Consider the following 20023-nt stretch of genomic DNA (forward strand, 5'->3'; position numbering starts at 1 on the left):
TTTGTGCTGTACCACTAGTATGTCTCACCTTCTCCTATTCATAACATATTTTTAAAAAATCTTGACTTAAAAACTAGAGAAACAAATCAACAGCAGGTTTGAAATACAAGGCCAGACATCCTAGAAACATCCAAATCCTGGGGAGTTTTGAATTCCAAAATCCATGTTGGATTTAAACACAGAATATGAGGTTGTCATGGGTAGTTTCAATAAGTTTAAGCATGTATTTGCCATCGGGAATAAAGAGTCATCCAGGAACTGTAGGCTTGGTAGTGGATCTAATCCAGAAGGTGGCAGTGATGTTAGCCCAGTTGCAAACATCAGAACATCGCCCACCGACACAGCAGTTTGTGATTCTGCAAAGAATTTAAAAAAAATAAAAAAATTATATATGTATATGTGAATTCAACACATTGTCTTGTAATGAGTACTAAAAGAAATACTGGTATAAACCTTCACAGTCCAGCAGATAGTCTGACCAGTAGCCCACAGTTTGACTTTCCAGATGTCTCCTGTTACTTCCAGATGGGCTGAAGTCAGGTTTGAAAAGTCTCTCAAGTTCAAGAGCTGTGAGTTTCTTTTCCATGTGACACAGGACCGGGGAAAGCAAAGTAGGGTGTTGCTGGAGCGCACTCAGGAAATTAAGTGCTGAAAGACCCTCTTTAAATCTAAAGAATGAGGAGAACTTTGTGTCATTTACCAGTTCATAATACATGCATAAACTATGGACACACTTTGAACTTTGGAAACCTTGGAGAATGTAAAATATTTCAGTTGGAAATTATAGAATTATTGTTATGACGGTGTTGTGCATAGTCTCTTCTATAATAGTCTTACCTGTCAATTACAGATGAGTTTCGAGCAATTATATACCACCGGAGATAGTCAGACACAATGTCTTTCTTTTCCTCAACTGTGGAAACATGCCTTAGACAACCAGCCACCTGTAGCATAGTACTGTGTTTTATGACACAGTCACGCAGGACATCCACTGAACCAGCACTGTCGATCTGAAAAACCCATAAAAATGGACATACACAATGTAAGCTTACGTGTCTGATTTTCATTCCTGTTTTTTTCCCTACACAAAGAAAGAAGATTTTAATTTCATACAGATGAAGAAACTATAGTTCTATCCTGCATTCAAATCCTGCGCTGTCCTCACCTCTAGTAAAGCTTTCCCTATGTCGTCATCTGTGACTGAGGCAACTGTTGCTTTTACTGAAGTCTGGCCTGCAAGATAATGTACCAGCTCTTCTGACAGGAAATGGGGCCCTGGACCACCATGCACAACTGACACAGCTATCATCTTTCCTGCTAGGTAGTAGTCATCCTCTCTTACAGCTGTGAATGAATACAGTAAATGTTAAACTCTCTCACACACACACACCTCTCTCTATCAATCGATCAGAGCCGATCGATGTCAGATCAATCGACCAGATAGACATACTAATGCTGTGTTGAAATAATCCAAAAAAAAAATGAGTTGCTTCTGATAATAATTAAAAACAAATTGATTTACAAGTCCCAAAAATGTTTTTAAATTAAGTTTATCAAAGATCTGATCATTGCATACCCTTTGCATTGTAGACGAGGAATCGATGTCCTTCTGGTCCATCAAAAATGGGACGATCTTTCATGTGTTTCATTAGCAGACTCAAAAACTCTCGTTTTGGGCCACCTGCATCAAGTCCTTCTTCTAGAATGCCAGCATTATCAGTAAATTTAACCAACATGTCATTGGTTTCAGAGTATGACAACCGCCTGAAACCTCTGACTGCTCCATCCCAGACATTTGCTCTTGAGATGTTGAATCTGCTGACACTTCCATGATGAATAGCACTGGATAAGTTTGCAATGATGTCAGGTAGAGTAATGTTAACGTCTTCCCTGTAATCACAAAAATGAAAGACAGAATGCAAGACTATACAATTTAGCGTTGTTATTTGAAGTATTATTTGATATTTTACAGTGTTTTGGAATCCATCGGTGAAGCAACTTCAACCAGCTCTTCATCCTCGTCCTCAATGCAGGGGGCACACAGGTCTGCATATTTACTGTTGAGAAATTATAATTCCAACATTAGAAAAACTTGTGTTGACCCTATAACTATCTTTACCCATTTCACAAACCCAAACGTGTACTGTAGTTACAGGTTTAAAATTACGTATAAGACACAATTTTATTTACCTATAGGGACTCATGACTGGATTTGTTTCGTTTTGGTGATCAAGATCCTCTGTATCAGATATTACAATCTGAAAAACAAGAACAACAAAGATTGCATACTGTACATAAACATACATAGCATTGTATTATTTCAACAATAGCAAAAAACCTCATGCTGACATAAATTGCCCAAATACCTGACATGGCTGTATGGTAGATGAAGGTCCTGGAGCATGTCTGAAACAGAATTGGAATTAAAATGTCCAGATAAGAAGCTCATACAGTTTTATATTTTTTATGATACCAACATTATAAAAATGCTATGAAACCAATAAATATTTGTATTAGGGCGGGGCAATAAAATAACAATATGTATTGCACTATACTTTTTTCTCAATGGAAATATGAGACTATTGCAATAGAGCTATCCATCCATTTTACATGCTGCTTATTCCTCTAATCCCTCTTTTTTTTCATTGACATAAGAATAGTCAATCCTTATCAAGTTGCGCAGCAACCAATTGCTGCAGCACAGTGAAGTAGCAACACCACCCGTGGAGATGTTTGGGCACCATTTACATCTAAACAAACCATTAAAATAAATATACAAGGAGAGATTAGGAGAATTTGCTTTTATTTCTGTCATGGTCCTGGGTCGTTGACCCAGCGTTTTGTGTTTATTCTGATTTTGTATTAGTTTAGGGTTGAACCTGAAGTTTGGTGTATATTCAGCCCTACCTGTGTCTGTCCTTGGTGCTCTGTTCATGTCCCCGTGTTGTGTTGTAAATCAGTCTGTGTGTTTCCTGCTTTACTTTGAAGGCTCGTGTTCTGGATTTCCTGTTCTATTCTGACGGTCTGTGTCTGTTATTGTGTTCAGCTTGTGTCCTCCAGTCATCATGTGTATTCAGATCAGCTGTTCTTCCCTCCTGTGTGCGATTACCCGATTACCTTGTGTATGTGTGTGTGTATATAGTGGGTGTCGGTCTGTGTTCGTTGTCGGCTCGTCTGCGTTCTATGGTGTTCCGTTCCTGTCTCTCTGCCCCGCACCCCTTTTGCATGGTCTCAGGTTTGTCATTTAGTTCTCCCAGTTTAGGTTTCTGCAGTTGTTTTGTCATGCCTCACTGCCTGTTTTTGCCACTCCACCACTTGTAAATAAACACTCGAATCATCAGTCACTGCCGCATTTTGGGTCCTCCTTTTCCCCCACACCACACGGCTCACCCCGCCAGCCGTGACAATTTCTTAGCTTATTCATATGATATTGACAAAAACTGTCAATTTTATGTCTGTTCTCCTGTAAAACTTACTGTAAACTAAGATTTATTTTTAGAATCATTCTTTTTGGTTTTTAAATGTAATTGACCAAGCAATTGAGTGATATGGTGTTTGTTGTCTTTTGAAACTGGAAATCTTTATCCCTGACTTTTTATCTAGTTTTTAACATGTACCTTTTTTTAGTTATCTGAAAGGAATGTAATATGGTAATACATCTGTCTGTCTGAACGTATGACAGGAAATAAATATTTAAATCAAAACAAGCTTCTGAGGATTTCACATCTTACTTATGAGCAACGGCACATTTAATATGTACAAATCTAGCTGTTTATATTGTGATGTATATCAATATTCCCTGAAATAAAACAAAGAAATATTGTGACATATTGTATTGCCCAACTCTAATATATAGCAGAACAAGCTCTGAAATAACTTACTCCTTCTCTGCATGTTTACCATTAGGGGTACTCTGGTCTTGTGGTTTGAAAACCTAAGATGAAAAATATGCACTTTTCAAAGCTTTCAACAACTTCGTATTGCATTTAGTTCATCAAAATAATAATAATAATTTTTTTAAAGAACATACAATCACACAATGAAAATAATCCACCCATGGATGTTACAGAATTATGATCATTATAGAGAAAAAAATAGAGCACTCAGCCTGGGCCACTCACAGGCCTCTGGCATGGTGGAGGGGGAAAAAGGTACACACCAATGTGTCTGCCTGGTTGAACTCAGCTGTGCTTCTTGATGTAATCACAATCTCAGGGTCTGAGTCTGAGGTACCATCCTCTGCAATCAGAGCTGAGAAAATAAACACATTATTAGTTGTTGTATATGTAAATACATCAAAATATAAAATTAACAAACCTTGTTTGAAGTGGCTCTCTGGGCAAATGAAAAGAGAAATCCTGTTGTAGTTCTTTCCTATTTCATCTTTGTAGTCTGCCAGTCGGAATGGCCTTTCTGTCCCAGGCACATTTATCACCTCTGTGCAGTCGGGATACAAAAGGACATATGGTCCCTCCACCAAGTCCTTGTTGAATGTTATCATTTTTTCTACAGCCTGCTTCAGGAGGTCAGGGGCTGTAATTTCGGGGCTAATAAATAAGGGCAGTGTTTTCCCTCTTAGCGGTTTTAAGTCCGTTTGTTGTTTCGCCATTATTCCTATATTGATCTAGAAACAAATAATAAAAGCAAGATCACTTTAAGAATAATTGCCAAATCCTCGTTTATAAATTTACCTGTGATGGCTTACCTTGACAGGTTTACTCTGTTGCTTGAGTTTTAATTTTGCTCCACAGTTGAAGGCTTGACGCTCTTTGGATTTTGATTTTTTGTACTCCATGAACTGCTTGTATGACGGACATGTTTGTTCTGGTTGAATGAAAAACGTTTAACATCAAAACGGGGTTATAAGCACTCTCCATTACTAAACGTAGACGAGAATACAGTATAAGGAAACATAAAAAGAAACAAAAGCCAAAATGGTAAATAAACGTGCTATTTAACTGAAATAGTATAGACTGAAGAGAAAAAAAGTGAGTAATATATCAAAATTACTTTGTTCAGAATTTTTTGTATGTTTTGATGTCCCTGGGGAGTCTGATCCTTCGGCCTGGTCTGTGTCCCGCAAAAGCTCCAGAGACCGTCCACAGGAAGCACAAAAAGGGGTGAAGAGGCAGAAGCTAACGCCACAAAACGGACAAAACATTTTCCATCTATTTTTAATGCAGCGAGCACGGTCAGGGTAATGAGGAAGCGCTGTGAGGAGTGCGTTTCTCGACGTTTGTTTACATCCCGAATCACTTTTCTGAGCTACAAATATGGAGTAAGCCTAATCGTTGTGTCACTTCCGGTATTTCAGACAATCCCTTTCCGTCAAGGATTTTTAATTTGTTGCGGGTTTATTTTAATTTGTTGTGGGTTTTTGTAATTTGTTGTGGGCTTTTTGTATTTTGTTGTGGGCTTTTTGTAATTTGTTGTGGGGGTTTTGTAATTTGTTGTGGGCTTTTTGTATTTTGTTGTGGGCTTTTTGTATTTTGTTGTGGGCTTTTTGTATTTTGTTGTGGGCTTTTTGTATTTTGTTGTGGGCTTTTTGTAATTTGTTGTGGGGGTTTTGTAATTTGTTGTGGGCTTTTTGTAATTTGTTGTGGGGGTTTTGTATTTTGTTGTGGGCTTTTTGTATTTTGTTGTGGGGGTTTTGTATTTTGTTGTGGGCTTTTTGTAATTTGTTGTGGGGGTTTTGTATTTTGTTGTGGGCTTTTTGTAATTTGTTGTGGGGGTTTTGTAATTTGTTGTGGGCTTTTTGTATTTTGTTGTGGGCTTTTTGTATTTTGTTGTGGGCTTTTTGTATTTTGTTGTGGGCTTTTTGTATTTTGTTGTGGGGGTTTTGTAATTTGTTGTGGGCTTTTTGTAATTTGTTGTGGGGGTTTTGTAATTTGTTGTGGGGTTTTTGTAATTTGTTGTGGGCTTTTTGTATTTTGTTGTGGGCTTTTTGTATTTTGTTGTGGGCTTTTTGTATTTTGTTGTGGGCTTTTTGTATTTTGTTGTGGGCTTTTTGTAATTTGTTGTGGGGGTTTTGTAATTTGTTGTGGGCTTTTTGTAATTTGTTGTGGGCTTTTTGTAATTTGTTGTGGGCTTTTTGTATTTTGTTGTGGGCTTTTTGTATTTTGTTGTGGGCTTTTTGTAATTTGTTGTGGGGGTTTTGTAATTTGTTGTGGGCTTTTTGTAATTTGTTGTGGGGGTTTTGTAATTTGTTGTGGGCTTTTTGTAATTTGTTGTGGGCTTTTTGTATTTTGTTGTGGGCTTTTTGTATTTTGTTGTGGGGGTTTTGTATTTTGTTGTGGGGGTTTTGTATTTTGTTGTGGGCTTTTTGTATTTTGTTGTGGGGTTTTTGTAATTTGTTGTGGGCTTTTTGTATTTTGTTGTGGGCTTTTTGTATTTTGTTGTGGGCTTTTTGTAATTTGTTGTGGGCTTTTTGTAATTTGTTGTGGGCTTTTTGTATTTTGTTGTGGGGTTTTTGTAATTTGTTGTGGGCTTTTTGTATTTTGTTGTGGGGTTTTTGTAATTTGTTGCGGTTTTTTAATTTGTTGCGATTTGCACTTCCCAGCCACCGTATCTATCAGTTTCTTGAAGCTCACAGATTAAGCTGGAACTACAAATAGAGGCATGTTTACACTAGCTCTTACTATGCTCCAGTTATCTTCAGGTTGACATTGTTGAAGATTTCAAGGAACACAATACACAATCTCTTTATAGTGTGTGCTTTCATCTTTTATTCTAAAAAGAATTACCAGAAAACAATTTCATGAGGTTATATTTTTCGAGATCATTTACAAGGAAGCCTTGATAAGATAACCCCATTTTCAGTTCTCTGTAGCTCCTTTGAAAGAAAAACAAAGAAAATTTAAGTGTTTTACATTTTAAAAAGTCACTCATGGGTGGGCTGTATTGCGTGTCTGTGCATTCTGGGATTAAAAACAAAAAAGGATTTAACAGATTTGATAGTTATCTAAATCTACTGCAAATTTGTAATGTCAGTGTTGAGATAAGTATAGCTGGTAGGGTGCCTGAAAATATAATAATATGCAGACTCACCAAATCTGTTCAGTTTAGCTTAGCTTCCTCAATGCCATATTCAAAGAAAAAAAAGCATAACTACCTCATCTACCTCATGTTTCACTGCAGATTCATGTCAGTCAAGATACTGATCTGTTTTAGGGAGATGATTTTTTTAGGGAGCCACAACCATCTATTTCCTCCAAATTATTAATCTAAGCAAAACATTTTCTATCAGAACAATGTAAAACAAACAATTAAACAAATAAAAAGACCAACTTGTCCAATTTTCTCGAAATTATTTAAGACACTCAAGATATGTAAACACTTTACCAAGGGTGATTTTTGTTGCTGTTTTGGTTTTTTTGGCCTCTTTTGGTGTCTGTGATACTTTAACTCACAAAGATCGAGAGGTTACAGCTGCAGGACAGGGGATGTGGCACCAAAGCTGTTATTTTGCAGACATTTTTGTGTTTGCAGACAGTTATTCTATTCATTGCGCAAAGCCTATGTTTATTCAACTATTATACATTTCCATCAAACATGCCTTGTCTATGAGAAAGGGCTTTGTTTATTCATATTTTGGTGGGCTAACTAACTGGCTTAAGGCGTGCAGCTCTGATCATGACACCATCTGTTTGCCTGTGTTCAAAAATGTTAAAAGCAAGGAGTCAACATGCTCACGTTTGGCAAAAATGGGCCGATGTCTTTCAACAATACCTTCTACACCGTCTTTTTCTAAGAGTGCAGTGTGGTTTTTTTCCCTTAATTTGGGAGGTACTTAGGTGTCATTCATAATTAAACTTTGACCAAATTGCTAGGTCAGACACTAAGTCAGTTGTTCATTAAGAAGGCATCTTCGAAATGAAGATGCTTGTCTCTCTTCCTGCTAACTAATCAGCAGCATAATCAGCTCAGTCTGTTTCATGGTCCTTTGTGAACAGTGGAGTTGAAGCCATGTATGCCAGCTTTTCTAGGTGGCAATCGCCATCACTCTGTAAGTAGATCAATTGTTATTGAGCGAGTGTCTCTCATTGCTTTTCCATATTTGTGAAATCCTGGCATGGATTTAAGTTTTCCCTTGGACCAGTTCATCTGGTCATAATCAGATTTTTTTAAAATCAGTTTTCGTTCTTGAAGGTTAATATTACCTCCAAATCATTTCTGTTCTGTCGTTTGGGTTAACGTTGACTTAATGCGTGCAGCTCTGATCCTGACACCATCTGTTTGCCTTTTCTCTGCTTTGCCTTTTTCCCCCCTCACAGCCAACAATATGCAACAGCTATTTTCCTGCAAGTACAGGACAGTCACAGCGTGACTAAACAAGATTTCACAGAGACAATAGTTATTTGGCCCAAACATCAGCTAAAAATCAGCCGCAACTGCCAGCTTCTTCTTTTTTTTTTCTGTCAGGGAAATGCTGCATTCTGCTGCACTGCACATAATAGCTTTTAGGTCATGGAAAGATATTCATCTGGAGCTTCCAAAGATTAGGAAGCCAACTGCTTTGCTATGTCTTATGGTAATGAATGGTTGTTTTTAATAAGCTGCCTCTCTCTCAGGAAGTGAGACTAATATCTCAGCCTAAGTAGCAGGGTCACTCAGGTCAAATCCAGATGAAATTGCTGCTCACTTTTAATTCCAAAATCTTATCTAATGAAACATAAAAGGAAAAAAAAATTAAATATTAAAACCTTTTCTGTGGTATTAGAGTGCCAACGTAATGACTACATTATGAAACACACTGTTCTTTAAGTTAAACTTGCGTTGAACTTAAATATTTGCTTTCATGGTTTGCAAAAAAATGTTTATTTTATGAAAATGATTAGGTCCAGTCAAACATAAAAGTCCCAGAGGTAACATTTCCACTGACTCTAGGTTAAATGTTAGTTGAATAATAGCATTAGATGAAGGATCAATCTCCTCTTCCCAATAAAGCTCATCAAACACTACTTTAATTAGCAGATGTGACTTATCAAATACATCTTTGAGACTAATAAAACATTATTTGCATGTTTTAATAGCTCAAAGTGCACTAAATTGAAGGTTATTCTTAAAATATTCATACCACAGCTTAATGAGCAGTTCATTTTCACCCAGGCTTTACCATCTCACTGGCAGCAGGTATAAAAATAACTAAAGTGAACATAGGTTCACTAGTGGGGCTGCTTTATACTTCAAGGGCTGCTCCAAAGCTCATATACTATTCACATTTTGAGTGTTGTACTCAGCATTGAGGAGGGAAGTCACATCTGCCCCAGTGTTTCCCTTCTCAACCTTCAGAGGTCCATCCCCTCTATTTCCAAAATTAAGCAAGTATGCAAGAGGGACCCCAGATCGATGAACACTCATCAGCCTCGCCATCTGGCCCCAGTTTGTTTTCTTAGCAAATGAAGCTGATTATTGAGCAGGGCGGCTAATGGCATTGAAATCTACTGGGCTGCTCCTGGTTTACTTGGCCATCTGAATTTTCCAGAGAAATTTGTATAATAACAGGTATTGAAAGAGCTTCAGATGCAACCCATTTAGTACGCAAGCATAGCGACATAATGGCTGATAGTGCATGCAGGTGTTTTTAGTCAGCTTTTTATCGCCCACACATAACTGATTTGGGTGTGGTTATAAGTGAAATATGCTTGAAAACCTCTACAGAGAGCTGTACAGCTGCAGTTTTTTTCTGGCCTCGTGTGAGCTAAAGTTACAATCTCTTATCACCTGAGAGCAGGACAGCAATATGGCCGTGCCTACCTCATCGTGTAGTTCACCCAGAATTGAAATACAATGAAAATAAATGAATTGTTCATGGGATCTATTTGTATGTCGGATTCTTTAAGTGTGCTGTCTCCTTCTGTTTGTCAGCTTTATGTTGTTGTTCATGCCACCTGTTTTTGACAAAAGTCTAAAAAAGCCAAGATGACTTCATATTCTGATTTAAATTTTATTCTACTTTACCAATAGTTAAAAATGTTTCAAGAAGGAGCATTGACTGTATAACTCAGTGTCCAGCACAGCTATCATTTCTATACATTATATACAGATACTGCAGCAGATGGTTTCTTCCTGTTGAGTCTTTCTTTCTCACTGTCGCTAAGTGCTTCATTGTAGGGGGCTGTTTGGTTGGTAGGATTTCTATGTATTATTGCATGTTCTTTACTTTACAATATAAAGTGTCTTGAGGTGACTCTTGGTTTGGTTTGTCATTCTATAAATGACATTAAACTGAACTGAAATGAATAAAGTATGAATAAGTAAGAGTAATGAAGTATGAATCGAGTAAATAGAACAGTGGGGGTTGTTTCCATAATTTAAGACATCCAGACATTTTAAGGTTATCTGCTCATTTTTACCAACTTTGAAAAAAACAAAACAAAACAGTTCTTCTGTACTCCACCTGCTTTACACAGGGATGTAAATTGTCAGATATGCACTGTGGTGCTAAATGCTGTATTCTCCCCAGCCAGAAAGACCCCTCACCCCACACAGATGTTCATCCAATTCCCTGAGTTCAATGAAAGCACCCAGAGCAACCACTAAGTCATGATTGCAGTGACAAGGACACAATCCTACAACACCTTCACAAGCACAACTACTGCTAGTTCTGTTGGATTAAATTTATGATGAAGCTTAACCTGACATGACAGATGGTTTATTACACAAAACCATCTGAGAATTTAACCTTGAAAACTGGAATGGGGTGGGCATTTTCAAAACATATTTGGCAGGTGTTTGGATGAGCCATCTGTCTATCACAGGCTACCTTCAACCAATTGCAAGTGTACCCTATCATACTTTTGTCAAAGCCAGACTGAAAAAGAGCAAAAGTAAATGTTGAAGCAAAGCCAAATCAAGTCAAAATCCAGCTCCCTTGCAGGTGAAATAAGACACTGAAGTCATTTTATTAACTACTATAGAGGGCTTATTTTACCTCTGTGATATTCCCATAGCCCATTTTCACTAAAGGGGTGTGGGAGTAACGCAAAACCCCCTCTCCTCTTGAACAAGTATCCCATTAGCTTCATTTTTAAGATGCGGTTTTAGGTCTAGTGGTAGTTCAGTATGTTTTAACTGAAGTTTCTAAAGGTCTGAAATAGCCAAATATTCTGTGCTTGTGCTATCAATCACTTGTCTACTTAATAGCAAATGAATTGGAAGAGAAGTTTGTCTAACATGTGGTTAACATTATTAAAGGGTGTATTTTGACCCAAATCATGCACTATGCCTAACCAAGTTATGGCTAAAGACGGTTATACTGAACATTTTTCATTTATAATATCTAAAACTGCTAAAATCACTGTTTATTTTGGCTTCAAAATATTACACTATTAGCAGATCAGTCTATCTTCTCCAGCTAACTTTCAGTTTTACATTGTGATGTTGACTCTCACCACAGTCGGCAGACAGTGGCAGGCACTCGTTGTTGCATTAACGAAGCTGAATGATCTGATTTCCTCACAGAGAAGAGAGTTCTCTCCGTGAATACCACTCAATTAGAGTACTTCCTCAAATATAATAAGAACTTTATTTTATTTTTATTCTCAAGAAAACTCACGGAGCCAATTCATCACATGGCTACTGAGAAATATATGCCTTTTTGGATACTCATGCTGAAGGAAAACAGACACGTGTAACCCGGTACCTGAGTTACCAGTGCAGACATGAAATGCACTTCTAAGTACATTATATGTGACTCATAGACAAGGAGAAGTAAACTTCCATACTGTTCATGCTTCTCAGGATCCCTGGGAAGCATACAAACAGCAATCTATTGTGTGATGTTCAACAGGCCCCATTTCAGAGAGTGTTGCTGGCAGACCTTTGTGCTGTGTCATTCATTTGATGTAGGTGGTCCTCAGCTAGAAAAGCTGATGTCACTGCTGAACACCAATAAGGATTTAGCATTTTTTGAAATAAAATTGCTGTTATTTTTGTGGGCCTGGTGGTTGTGTTGCCAAGTAACTGTTAATTATTTTCTCAAATATTAATTAGAATGTTGTGTTTTCAGCTACTGAAAGCAAAGGACTTGTCGAACAGGTTTTTTAGGTGCTAACAAACTTGGTTATTGTTGTACTGCTTATACATAAACACATCTACACATATATACTCACTATCACATGCATATATTCAGTCAACAAAGTGTGTATAAAGTATAAAGCCATGAAAACCATTAGGTTCTTGTGAGTTTTTTCTGTGATTAAATCAACCAGCTGCAGTTTTACTTTGACTTATTCCAGACAGCCCAACCTCCTCCTTGAAATGGGCCACGTGACAACCCTTAAGGAAATAAATGCCGTTGAAAATTTAACGGTAGAAAGTGCCCATCCCCCAAGAAGTCTATTGACACTACCCTCTGGCCGGTGCCTGTGTTTGTGTGAAGCACACGCCAGCAGTCCAGCCCCTCCCATTCAGAAAGATATACTTCATTAGCTTTCTCAATACCCAAGCTTCTTTTATTGCTCTTTAACCCAGCTGCCTGCCTTTCAAAACTGTCCATACAAATTCAGTTGTGTAACTCAAAAATTATGGCCTTGAACGGCTTTGACACAATAAAAAGAGCAAGTAATGTATCAAAAATACATTATTATTATTATTTTTGACTAAATAAAGACAAGCAGTCTTTGCCGGCATACTCACAGAGTTCTGGATTTTTTGTTAGAAGAGATTTTGAACGTACGCTCGTGAATGCTACAAGATATCTACTAATCTAATGCACATACATCTTTATATGTTTTTGTGTTTATCAGTATATAATGTGATCATACAGTGATCTGAAAAACACATCCTCCTTTATTTTGGCACATTGTTATAAGTGTCTGACTTCTGTTTAAGTCATTACGCAGTATTTATTTTTGTGCTTAAAATCACTTGTAAATACTGTATAATCAGATGGTATATATACGCGATTTCTGCATAGTACTCATTCTTCTCCAATATAAGAGCATTTTAAATAATTTTCCACAATATCTTTATTTTTAAATGTCCTTTATCATCTTGGGAGAGTGATAGAAAGTGGTTGTATATCATATAGAAAATGTAAATTCATACAGGGATATTTCATTGGTCAAAACAGCTAAACACTATGAAACGTCATGATGTGATTGGTTGAAATGCAGGAATCAGATTTTTGGTCCTGTTTGAATGATGCAGCCGCCAGATGCCAGGGTTGCTGGGGTCCCACTCACAGCAGAGTATTGCCAAGAAAATCTCTTCATCCGTTAAAATACCGTGAGGCCCTGTAACTCAAGATCAATAGCTCTGAGACAGGATGTGATATAGTTCTCCGGTCAGCTGATGCACACTGTGTGAGTGAACAATTCCAACAATAGTGAGAGCACGTGCCCCATTGTTGCAGTGAAACTGAGACATAAGGCCTTTCCCCTGGGGTTTCCTTCCACCTCCCATCTGTCTTTGTGCCTTTGATTGGTAGACAGCATGTGGTTCCAACGGTGTCTAAACAATGTCAAGACCTTTGGAAATGTTTTGGTTTAAAAACCCACAGCCAGCAGAATTTATTCGCACACAGTATGTGGCTGTTTTAACTAGACCATAAAAGTATAAAATATGCTGCTGCTGAGCAATACCACTATGTTGCTATTAATGGAGAGCTACATTTTTTTGTTTTGTTTTTATTTTAACGTTTTTTAACCTCAAATTACAAAAAAGTCACAATTAAATAATACATGTAAATACAATTAAATATAAAATAAAAATGTACATACTTGCATATATATACAGAAATAAATCTGATAGCTTGCATTTGAAATACTCCCTCAGAATCGTCCTTTGCTTATTGTTACTTCAGTTTCACCTCACTTTTCAGTAATTAACATGACCATCTGCTCAATGAGAAAAGTGTGTTCAAATTCATCTAGAACACTAAAACAAAAATGTAACACGTTTGGGGGACCAACTTCCGTCAAAAGATGGATCTCAGAAATCCATTTTTTATTCACATTACACCATAGTAAAACATGTGTTTGGACACAGAAAATTTACAATGATAAGAATTAAAAGTGTATTCTAAAGTTAAAACTTTAGAAATTGATGGTAACAACACATAAAAAAAAGAAAAACGTTGGAATAGCATCATGTTTACCACTTCTTCCCTACTTCTTTTAACAACAGTCCATATATTTCTGGGAACAAAAGAGCATTTGCTGGACTGGTCTTCAGTCTGCTCAACAGTCCTGTTTAGCAGTTCTGAGTCTTCTTGTATTTTCAATTTAATAATCCTCTAAATGTTTTCAGTTGGTCAGTTCAGCACCCAGAGTCCTCTACTACAAAGCCATGCAGTAGAGCAGTGGTCCCCAACCTTTTTTGCGCCACGGACCAGTTTATTCCAGACAATATTTTCACGGACCGACCTTTAAGGTGTCGCGGATAAATACAACAAAATAAAACTAGTATTAGAATTTATTTATTCATAAAACACGTGAAAAGACCCAGGAAAACCGTGTTAACGATAAAAACAATAACAAAATAATGCTGAAAACCGATAAAAACCCTGAAAACCATACATTTCACACCTGAGCCTCAACTCTACCAACTCAACGGTACCAAACGACTCACGGACCGGTACCGGTCCGAGGCCCAGGGGTTGGGGACCGCTGCAGTAGAGGGTTTAGCATTGTTGTGCTAAAACATGCAAGGTGTTCACAAGACCTTCGGAGAGAAGTCATTTGGATGGGAGCACGTGTTTTTCTAAAACAGTGGAAAGTCACCATCAATACCTTTCAAGATTCATGGTGCTCTTCCTCATGTACACACTGCCAATAGGAACCAATGTACCCCCATACCATCAGAGTTACAGGCTTTTGAAGTAAGTACTGACACACCAGATTTTCTGTCTTCTCTTTAGTTTGAAGGATGCTGCATTTTCCAAAAAGAATTTCAAATTTCAATTTGTCAGATCACAAAATAGTTTTCCACTTTTCCTCGGGCCATTTCTAGTGAAATGTGCCCCAGAGAAGCTGCCCTCTTCTTTGCCTGATAAAGCGTTAACCTGTATTTTTGAATGAGATGGGAAATTGTGTTCAAAGAAAAGTATTTGTGGAAGTGTTCCTGAGCCCATGTAGTGATTTCCATGGCAGAAACACACCAGTTTGCAGTAAAATCTTGGCATCCAATACCGATGTTCAACCTTGTGCACAGAGATTTCTCCAGATTCTCTGAATCTGTTGAAGGTATTATGAACTCTAGATTATGATTAATTATAGCATTCGCACTTTTACGTTTATTCTGACATTGTTCAACAATTTATAGATGCAGTTTTTGCAGATCAGTGAACCTCTGCCAGTCTTCACCTCTGAGAAACTCTCAGATGCTCTTTTTACACCCACCCATTGACCTGTTGCCAGTTAAATTAATTTGTTACAAAGTCTTCCAACAGTTGTTTCTTTTTGATACTACTTACTTTTCCAGCCTTTTGTTGACCCCAGTCCCAACATTTTTTGAGCAAAGTTGCTACCATCAAATTCAGAGTAAGCTAATATTTTTCTTAAAATGATAAATTATCTAGGTTCAAACATTTCACATAGTTGATATGTTTTGCATTTATGGTCTGTACCACACTTTTCACAAGTGTTTTCCAGAGGGGGTCACGAGCTGTTCCTTAGGCCTGTGTGACTGAGGTCAAAGTCATTCTGTTGTGTTTTGTTTATTTCATCTTAATCTGTGAGCATGGAATAACTTACCTGTAGCTGCATGCTATTTATTTTCCAGACTATGTTTTTCATTACAAGCCTGCCCTATTAATCACTACAGTCCCTAGTCATTGCCACTTCCAGCATTAACCCTCTCAGGCTCAAATTAAACTTTTCGTTGTTAATGCACAACCAAGTCCTGCAGTGGTACTTCTGAGTTAAAAAAAAACAAACTCATAAAATATGTATGTGGGGTAATCAGGTTGTTAGTTTTTAACTGTTGCAAATCGGCAACGCCTGCCTTGAGATGGTTAATGAATGGCTTTATACTACTTTACCAGCATTAGTTTTAAAAGCCAAAGACATGTAGATATTTCTCAAGACTGATGGGATTCTTTATTTCCATTCAGTTTTATTTACATAGCACCAAATCACAACAACAGTTGCCTCAAGGTGCTTTAAAGATCCTACACTAACTTGGGGGGTAAAAATGCAAAATACTGCAACTCAAATTTATGTTGCAAATTAATTGCCAATGTGACTGTCAATCTAGTTTTATCAGAACCAAAAGTGCAATTTGGATATTTTTTCTTTCTTTCTTTTCTTTCTTCCAGAATCTTGTATTAGCTTGTTGGTGCACTGGCTTCAGCTGTTGAGTTCTACATTTGTTCATGAGCTTTTTTCCACACGCATTCAGACTCTTGTATCTTCACTCTCACAAGAGGAAGATACACTTTTCATTATTCGTTAGCTATTAACAAAAACACGAGCGTGTTCAAATAATTGTTTTTAAATCTGCACACAACAGCGAGACTACAGGAAAGATTCGATTTTTCTAATATGCAAACTATATATTCTCTATTCATTAACACGTCACCATGAAAGCAAAATAAAAAAAAATGGATTTCTTAGTATGTCGAACACAAAAATTATAAATCTTTTTTTTTTTTTAACTTTGGTGGACTGATGCAGTCTTCTGGCATTTTAGCCCTTCAGTGACATTTGTTTGAGTGATATTATTTGAACTGGGTCAGAAAACGTTTGTGTTCCAATACAAGCTCTTAGGGAAATTAATGGGTCACATTTGTTCACACAAGTGCGCGTTGTCTGGGAGGCATCTTGCCCTGGTTTACCTCTGGGTGATGATGGAATTATTTGATAAAGTTATCAGCCACAATGTTAAACCCACATACAATATTCTTCAGGTGCCTTGTAAGCCACTAAGACATCCCTGAACATGGGCCTCGACCTGCATGTGTAACACTTGTCAAATTCTCAATCAAATTGAAATCTGGGAATCATGACCTGAGGGTTCCTAATAGATCATTGAATTGTAACACTTTGGTCCTTATTGTTCATTTAACCTGGCTTTAATATTGTGTCTGATTTAAATGCTTTTCCTTCTGTATTTTTCTTCTTCTTGAATTCTTGAAGCGTAATGCACAAACGTAGCCTTAGATTTGCTCCAGCTGGTTGCTGAGAGTATTTTTCTCTTTTGTTTGCTTGTTTTTGGTGAAATAATTGCCTCACCTTAATCTTCTTTTTCTTGCAACCAGCAATTTCTGGGTTATTTTTGTTATCGTTGTTGTTGTTTTCACTGCTGAGAGTTTTTATTTAACCGTTGGCACTTTTACGTACCCATCAGTATTTTTATCCACACTTACTTCTGTATAGATTGGGAACTCCTCCTGCACTAGTATGATGTGTTTCTTTCTCTCAGAACATCAACACAAACCTTGTTAGATATATTGTGCATTACATAAACTAATATAATGTTGCCAGTGAGAACCCTTCATTGCGTTGTTTGTTCTATCATAGGGTTGCTACCAAACTATAGATGCCTTACTGGCATTTGAATTAACTGTCTGTGGCTTGTGGGTGTCTTACCCTGAAATGAAATTTGTATATTCACAGAATATACATTTTTATTAAAAAAAAACCAGTAGTTGTCATAATTTGTGGGAAAACTATCACAAAGTTTTTGTAAGATTCAAATCTTAGCTGTACCACATTCGTATAGATATATCTCAACCTACAATTTGAATTTACCCTGCACATTACACCTTTACTATATTGCTGTTAGGCATCCGGAAAATCCAAATCCAGTGGCGTGAAATGGGACAGTCTTATTGTGTTGCAACGATTATGCCTATATGTACCTTCATAGGTCATACTGATATGAAGGTAATTGAAGGTGCTGTTGTGGTGTGAAGAAAGACTTCATCTATTTTGTATTCAGTACACTAGAGTTTGTTAATGTTTTTTTAAAGCCGTTGATGACAAATATAATTAATAGTCTGAATCATACTTTTAGCTCCCAGATATTAGTCTGGGAGCAAACAGAAACAGTCATACTGGTTCAGATAGCAGGAATACTATCTCTTCATCCAAATAGTTTCAGTCTGATTTGGCAAGGGTCGAAGATGTCTAGAGTAGATGTCTGCCATTGCTGCAATACAATGTCTCACACCAGTGAGTCCATATATTAAAAAAGTCAGCAGCATTCCAATATGTTCTTGTTTCTGTTATTGCAGAGACCTATAGCTTGATTACTTTTTAAAGAAAGGCACTTCAAGCTGATGTATACTTTATATCATAAAATGGAATATCAGAAAAAGGTAACTCTGGGTCCAGGATTTATTACCATAAGATAAGACTGGCATTGTTTTTGTTTTTATTACTTTGCTTAGGATAAATAATCATTTTCCCCAAAATATTTCCTGATTGTAATCTCTCATTTGGGTACCCCTGTGAAATATGTATTGTGCACTGTATTGCATGCATGCATATGCTATCTAACAAAGGTTTCAAAATGTTGTCTGTTGCTAATTAATGAAATAAAGCAATGATTTTTTCCATATTTTTAACTATGTAATGTTTTATTAGATAATATACTTTTACATAAAAGCATTTATTCTCTGTTTATTTTGTTATACCTTCATTCTTATTAGCTGACGTCCCAACTGATACAAAATTCTCAGAAATATCAATCACAGGCTTTGCAATTCATACTTTTTTCCAAGCTAATATTACCTTTCTCATCCCAAAATGCAGAAGCAATAATGAGTAGAAGCATCAATCTAACTTTCTGACACTTTACGCTTGAAGAAGAATTTTCATGTCAGGCAATAACTGCTAGTGAGCCTCAGTGGCACAAGCTCTGGGTCTGTGCCTACACCAAAGCCTAATGGGATAAATCAGCTCTTGCATAACTGGGGGCAATCACTCACTTCGTCTCCTTTCTGACAGGACTCAGTTATGGCTTCTGGGTAATATCATTTCTGTTATCTTAAGATATCAAATTTCTGTCTTTATTGGGAAAGACCTTAGCAAATGGAAGACAGTTTGCTTGCCTTGGCAAGGCAGGATGAAAAATGAAAGCATATTTATCCACCTCACAAGCCACATTTAGGATTGAGAGCTCAGGACTTTAGTGACACATTTAAGGAATCAAAATATTTCACTAACTTTGGTGTTATGGCTCTTTTTTAAAGGCTTACTTATACTGCCTAATAGATGCAGAACTTCTCTAGAGACCTTCAGATTTATGATAGTAGGCCATAGGCCATGAGAATAATTAAACAATAGGCTTCCCAAAATTTGTTTTTTATAATAACAATAATAACAATGTTGATGGTGTGCACAAAATAGCAGTATAATGGATATATGGATTTTATCAATACAGTTAAGTATGGACTTAAAACTTAAAAAACATATAGTTAGGGCTGGATCAGCTGACCCTGGATCCTTCCTTAGTTATGCTGCAATAGGTGTAGGCTGCTAGGGGATTCCCATGATGCATTGAGTATTTCTTTTTCATGTGTTAAAAAGAAATCATTGAATCATACTTGTTATTAATCTCTGGCTCTTTTCCACAGAATGTCTTTTATTCTTTCTTCCTTCTCTCACCCCAACCGGTCGCAGCAGATAGCCGCCCCTCCCTGAGCCTGGTACTGCCGGAGGTTTCTTCATGTTAAAAATAAGTATTTCCTTCCCACTGTCGCCAAAGTGCTTGCTCATATGATCGTTGGGTTTTTCTCTTTATGTATTATTGTAGAGTCTAATTACAATATAAAGCACCCGGAGGTGACTGTTGATGTGATTTGGCACTATATACATGTAAATAAAACTGAATTGAATTGAGTTGAACTGAAAGAGATTTGTGTGCTTGAGAGGAGTTTTGTCCAGATGACCACTCCCTCCCCTTAGATTTACATATACATCCAGCTACACTGCATTTGACTGTAAAAAATTTAAATATGATACATTTGCTATGTTCTTACTTTCTCACCACCTATCCTTTTCAGGAAACCAAACATGTTAGAACAGGCAGGCCAAGACTTCCTGGTAGCTCAGAAAATGCCTGGTAACCTGAT

The 20023-nt window shown here is 37.1% G+C and overlaps 1 protein-coding gene across 1 annotated transcript; it reads right to left on the reverse strand.

The window, feature by feature from the left end:
* Positions 1–120: 120 nt before the first annotated feature.
* On the reverse strand, positions 121–4807 carry LOC146639884 (G2/M phase-specific E3 ubiquitin-protein ligase-like). Its single transcript, XM_085356167.1, has 10 exons — positions 4706–4807; positions 4318–4624; positions 4160–4239; positions 3901–3934; positions 3593–3599; positions 1577–1890; positions 1166–1344; positions 838–1010; positions 454–668; positions 121–356 (listed from the first exon to the last, which is right to left on the reverse strand). Exons 1-10 carry the CDS (start codon positions 4793–4795, stop codon positions 121–123), a joined length of 1635 nt encoding a protein of 544 aa, XP_085212293.1. The 5' UTR covers positions 4796–4807.
* Between the last annotated feature and the right edge of the window lie 15216 nt (positions 4808–20023).

Source organism: Diplotaxodon limnothrissa, linkage group LG1 (assembly GCF_057381915.1).
Source record: "Diplotaxodon limnothrissa isolate DT_005_m linkage group LG1, D_limnothrissa_male_GT1.1, whole genome shotgun sequence".
NCBI classification, from domain to species: domain Eukaryota; kingdom Metazoa; phylum Chordata; class Actinopteri; order Cichliformes; family Cichlidae; genus Diplotaxodon; species Diplotaxodon limnothrissa.

Excerpts from the sequence above, each read along its gene's own strand:
- LOC146639884 (XM_085356167.1), bottom strand. The coding sequence starts at position 4,795 with ATGGAGTACAAAAAATCAAAATCCAAAGAGCGTCAAGCCTTCAACTGT. Across the intron at positions 4,240-4,317 it reads AGAGAGCCACTTCAAACAAG|AGGATGGTACCTCAGACTCA; the intron begins GTTTGTTAATTT and ends CTCTGATTGCAG. Across the intron at positions 669-837 it reads AACTCATCTGTAATTGACAG|ATTTAAAGAGGGTCTTTCAG; the intron begins GTAAGACTATTA and ends CTCATTCTTTAG.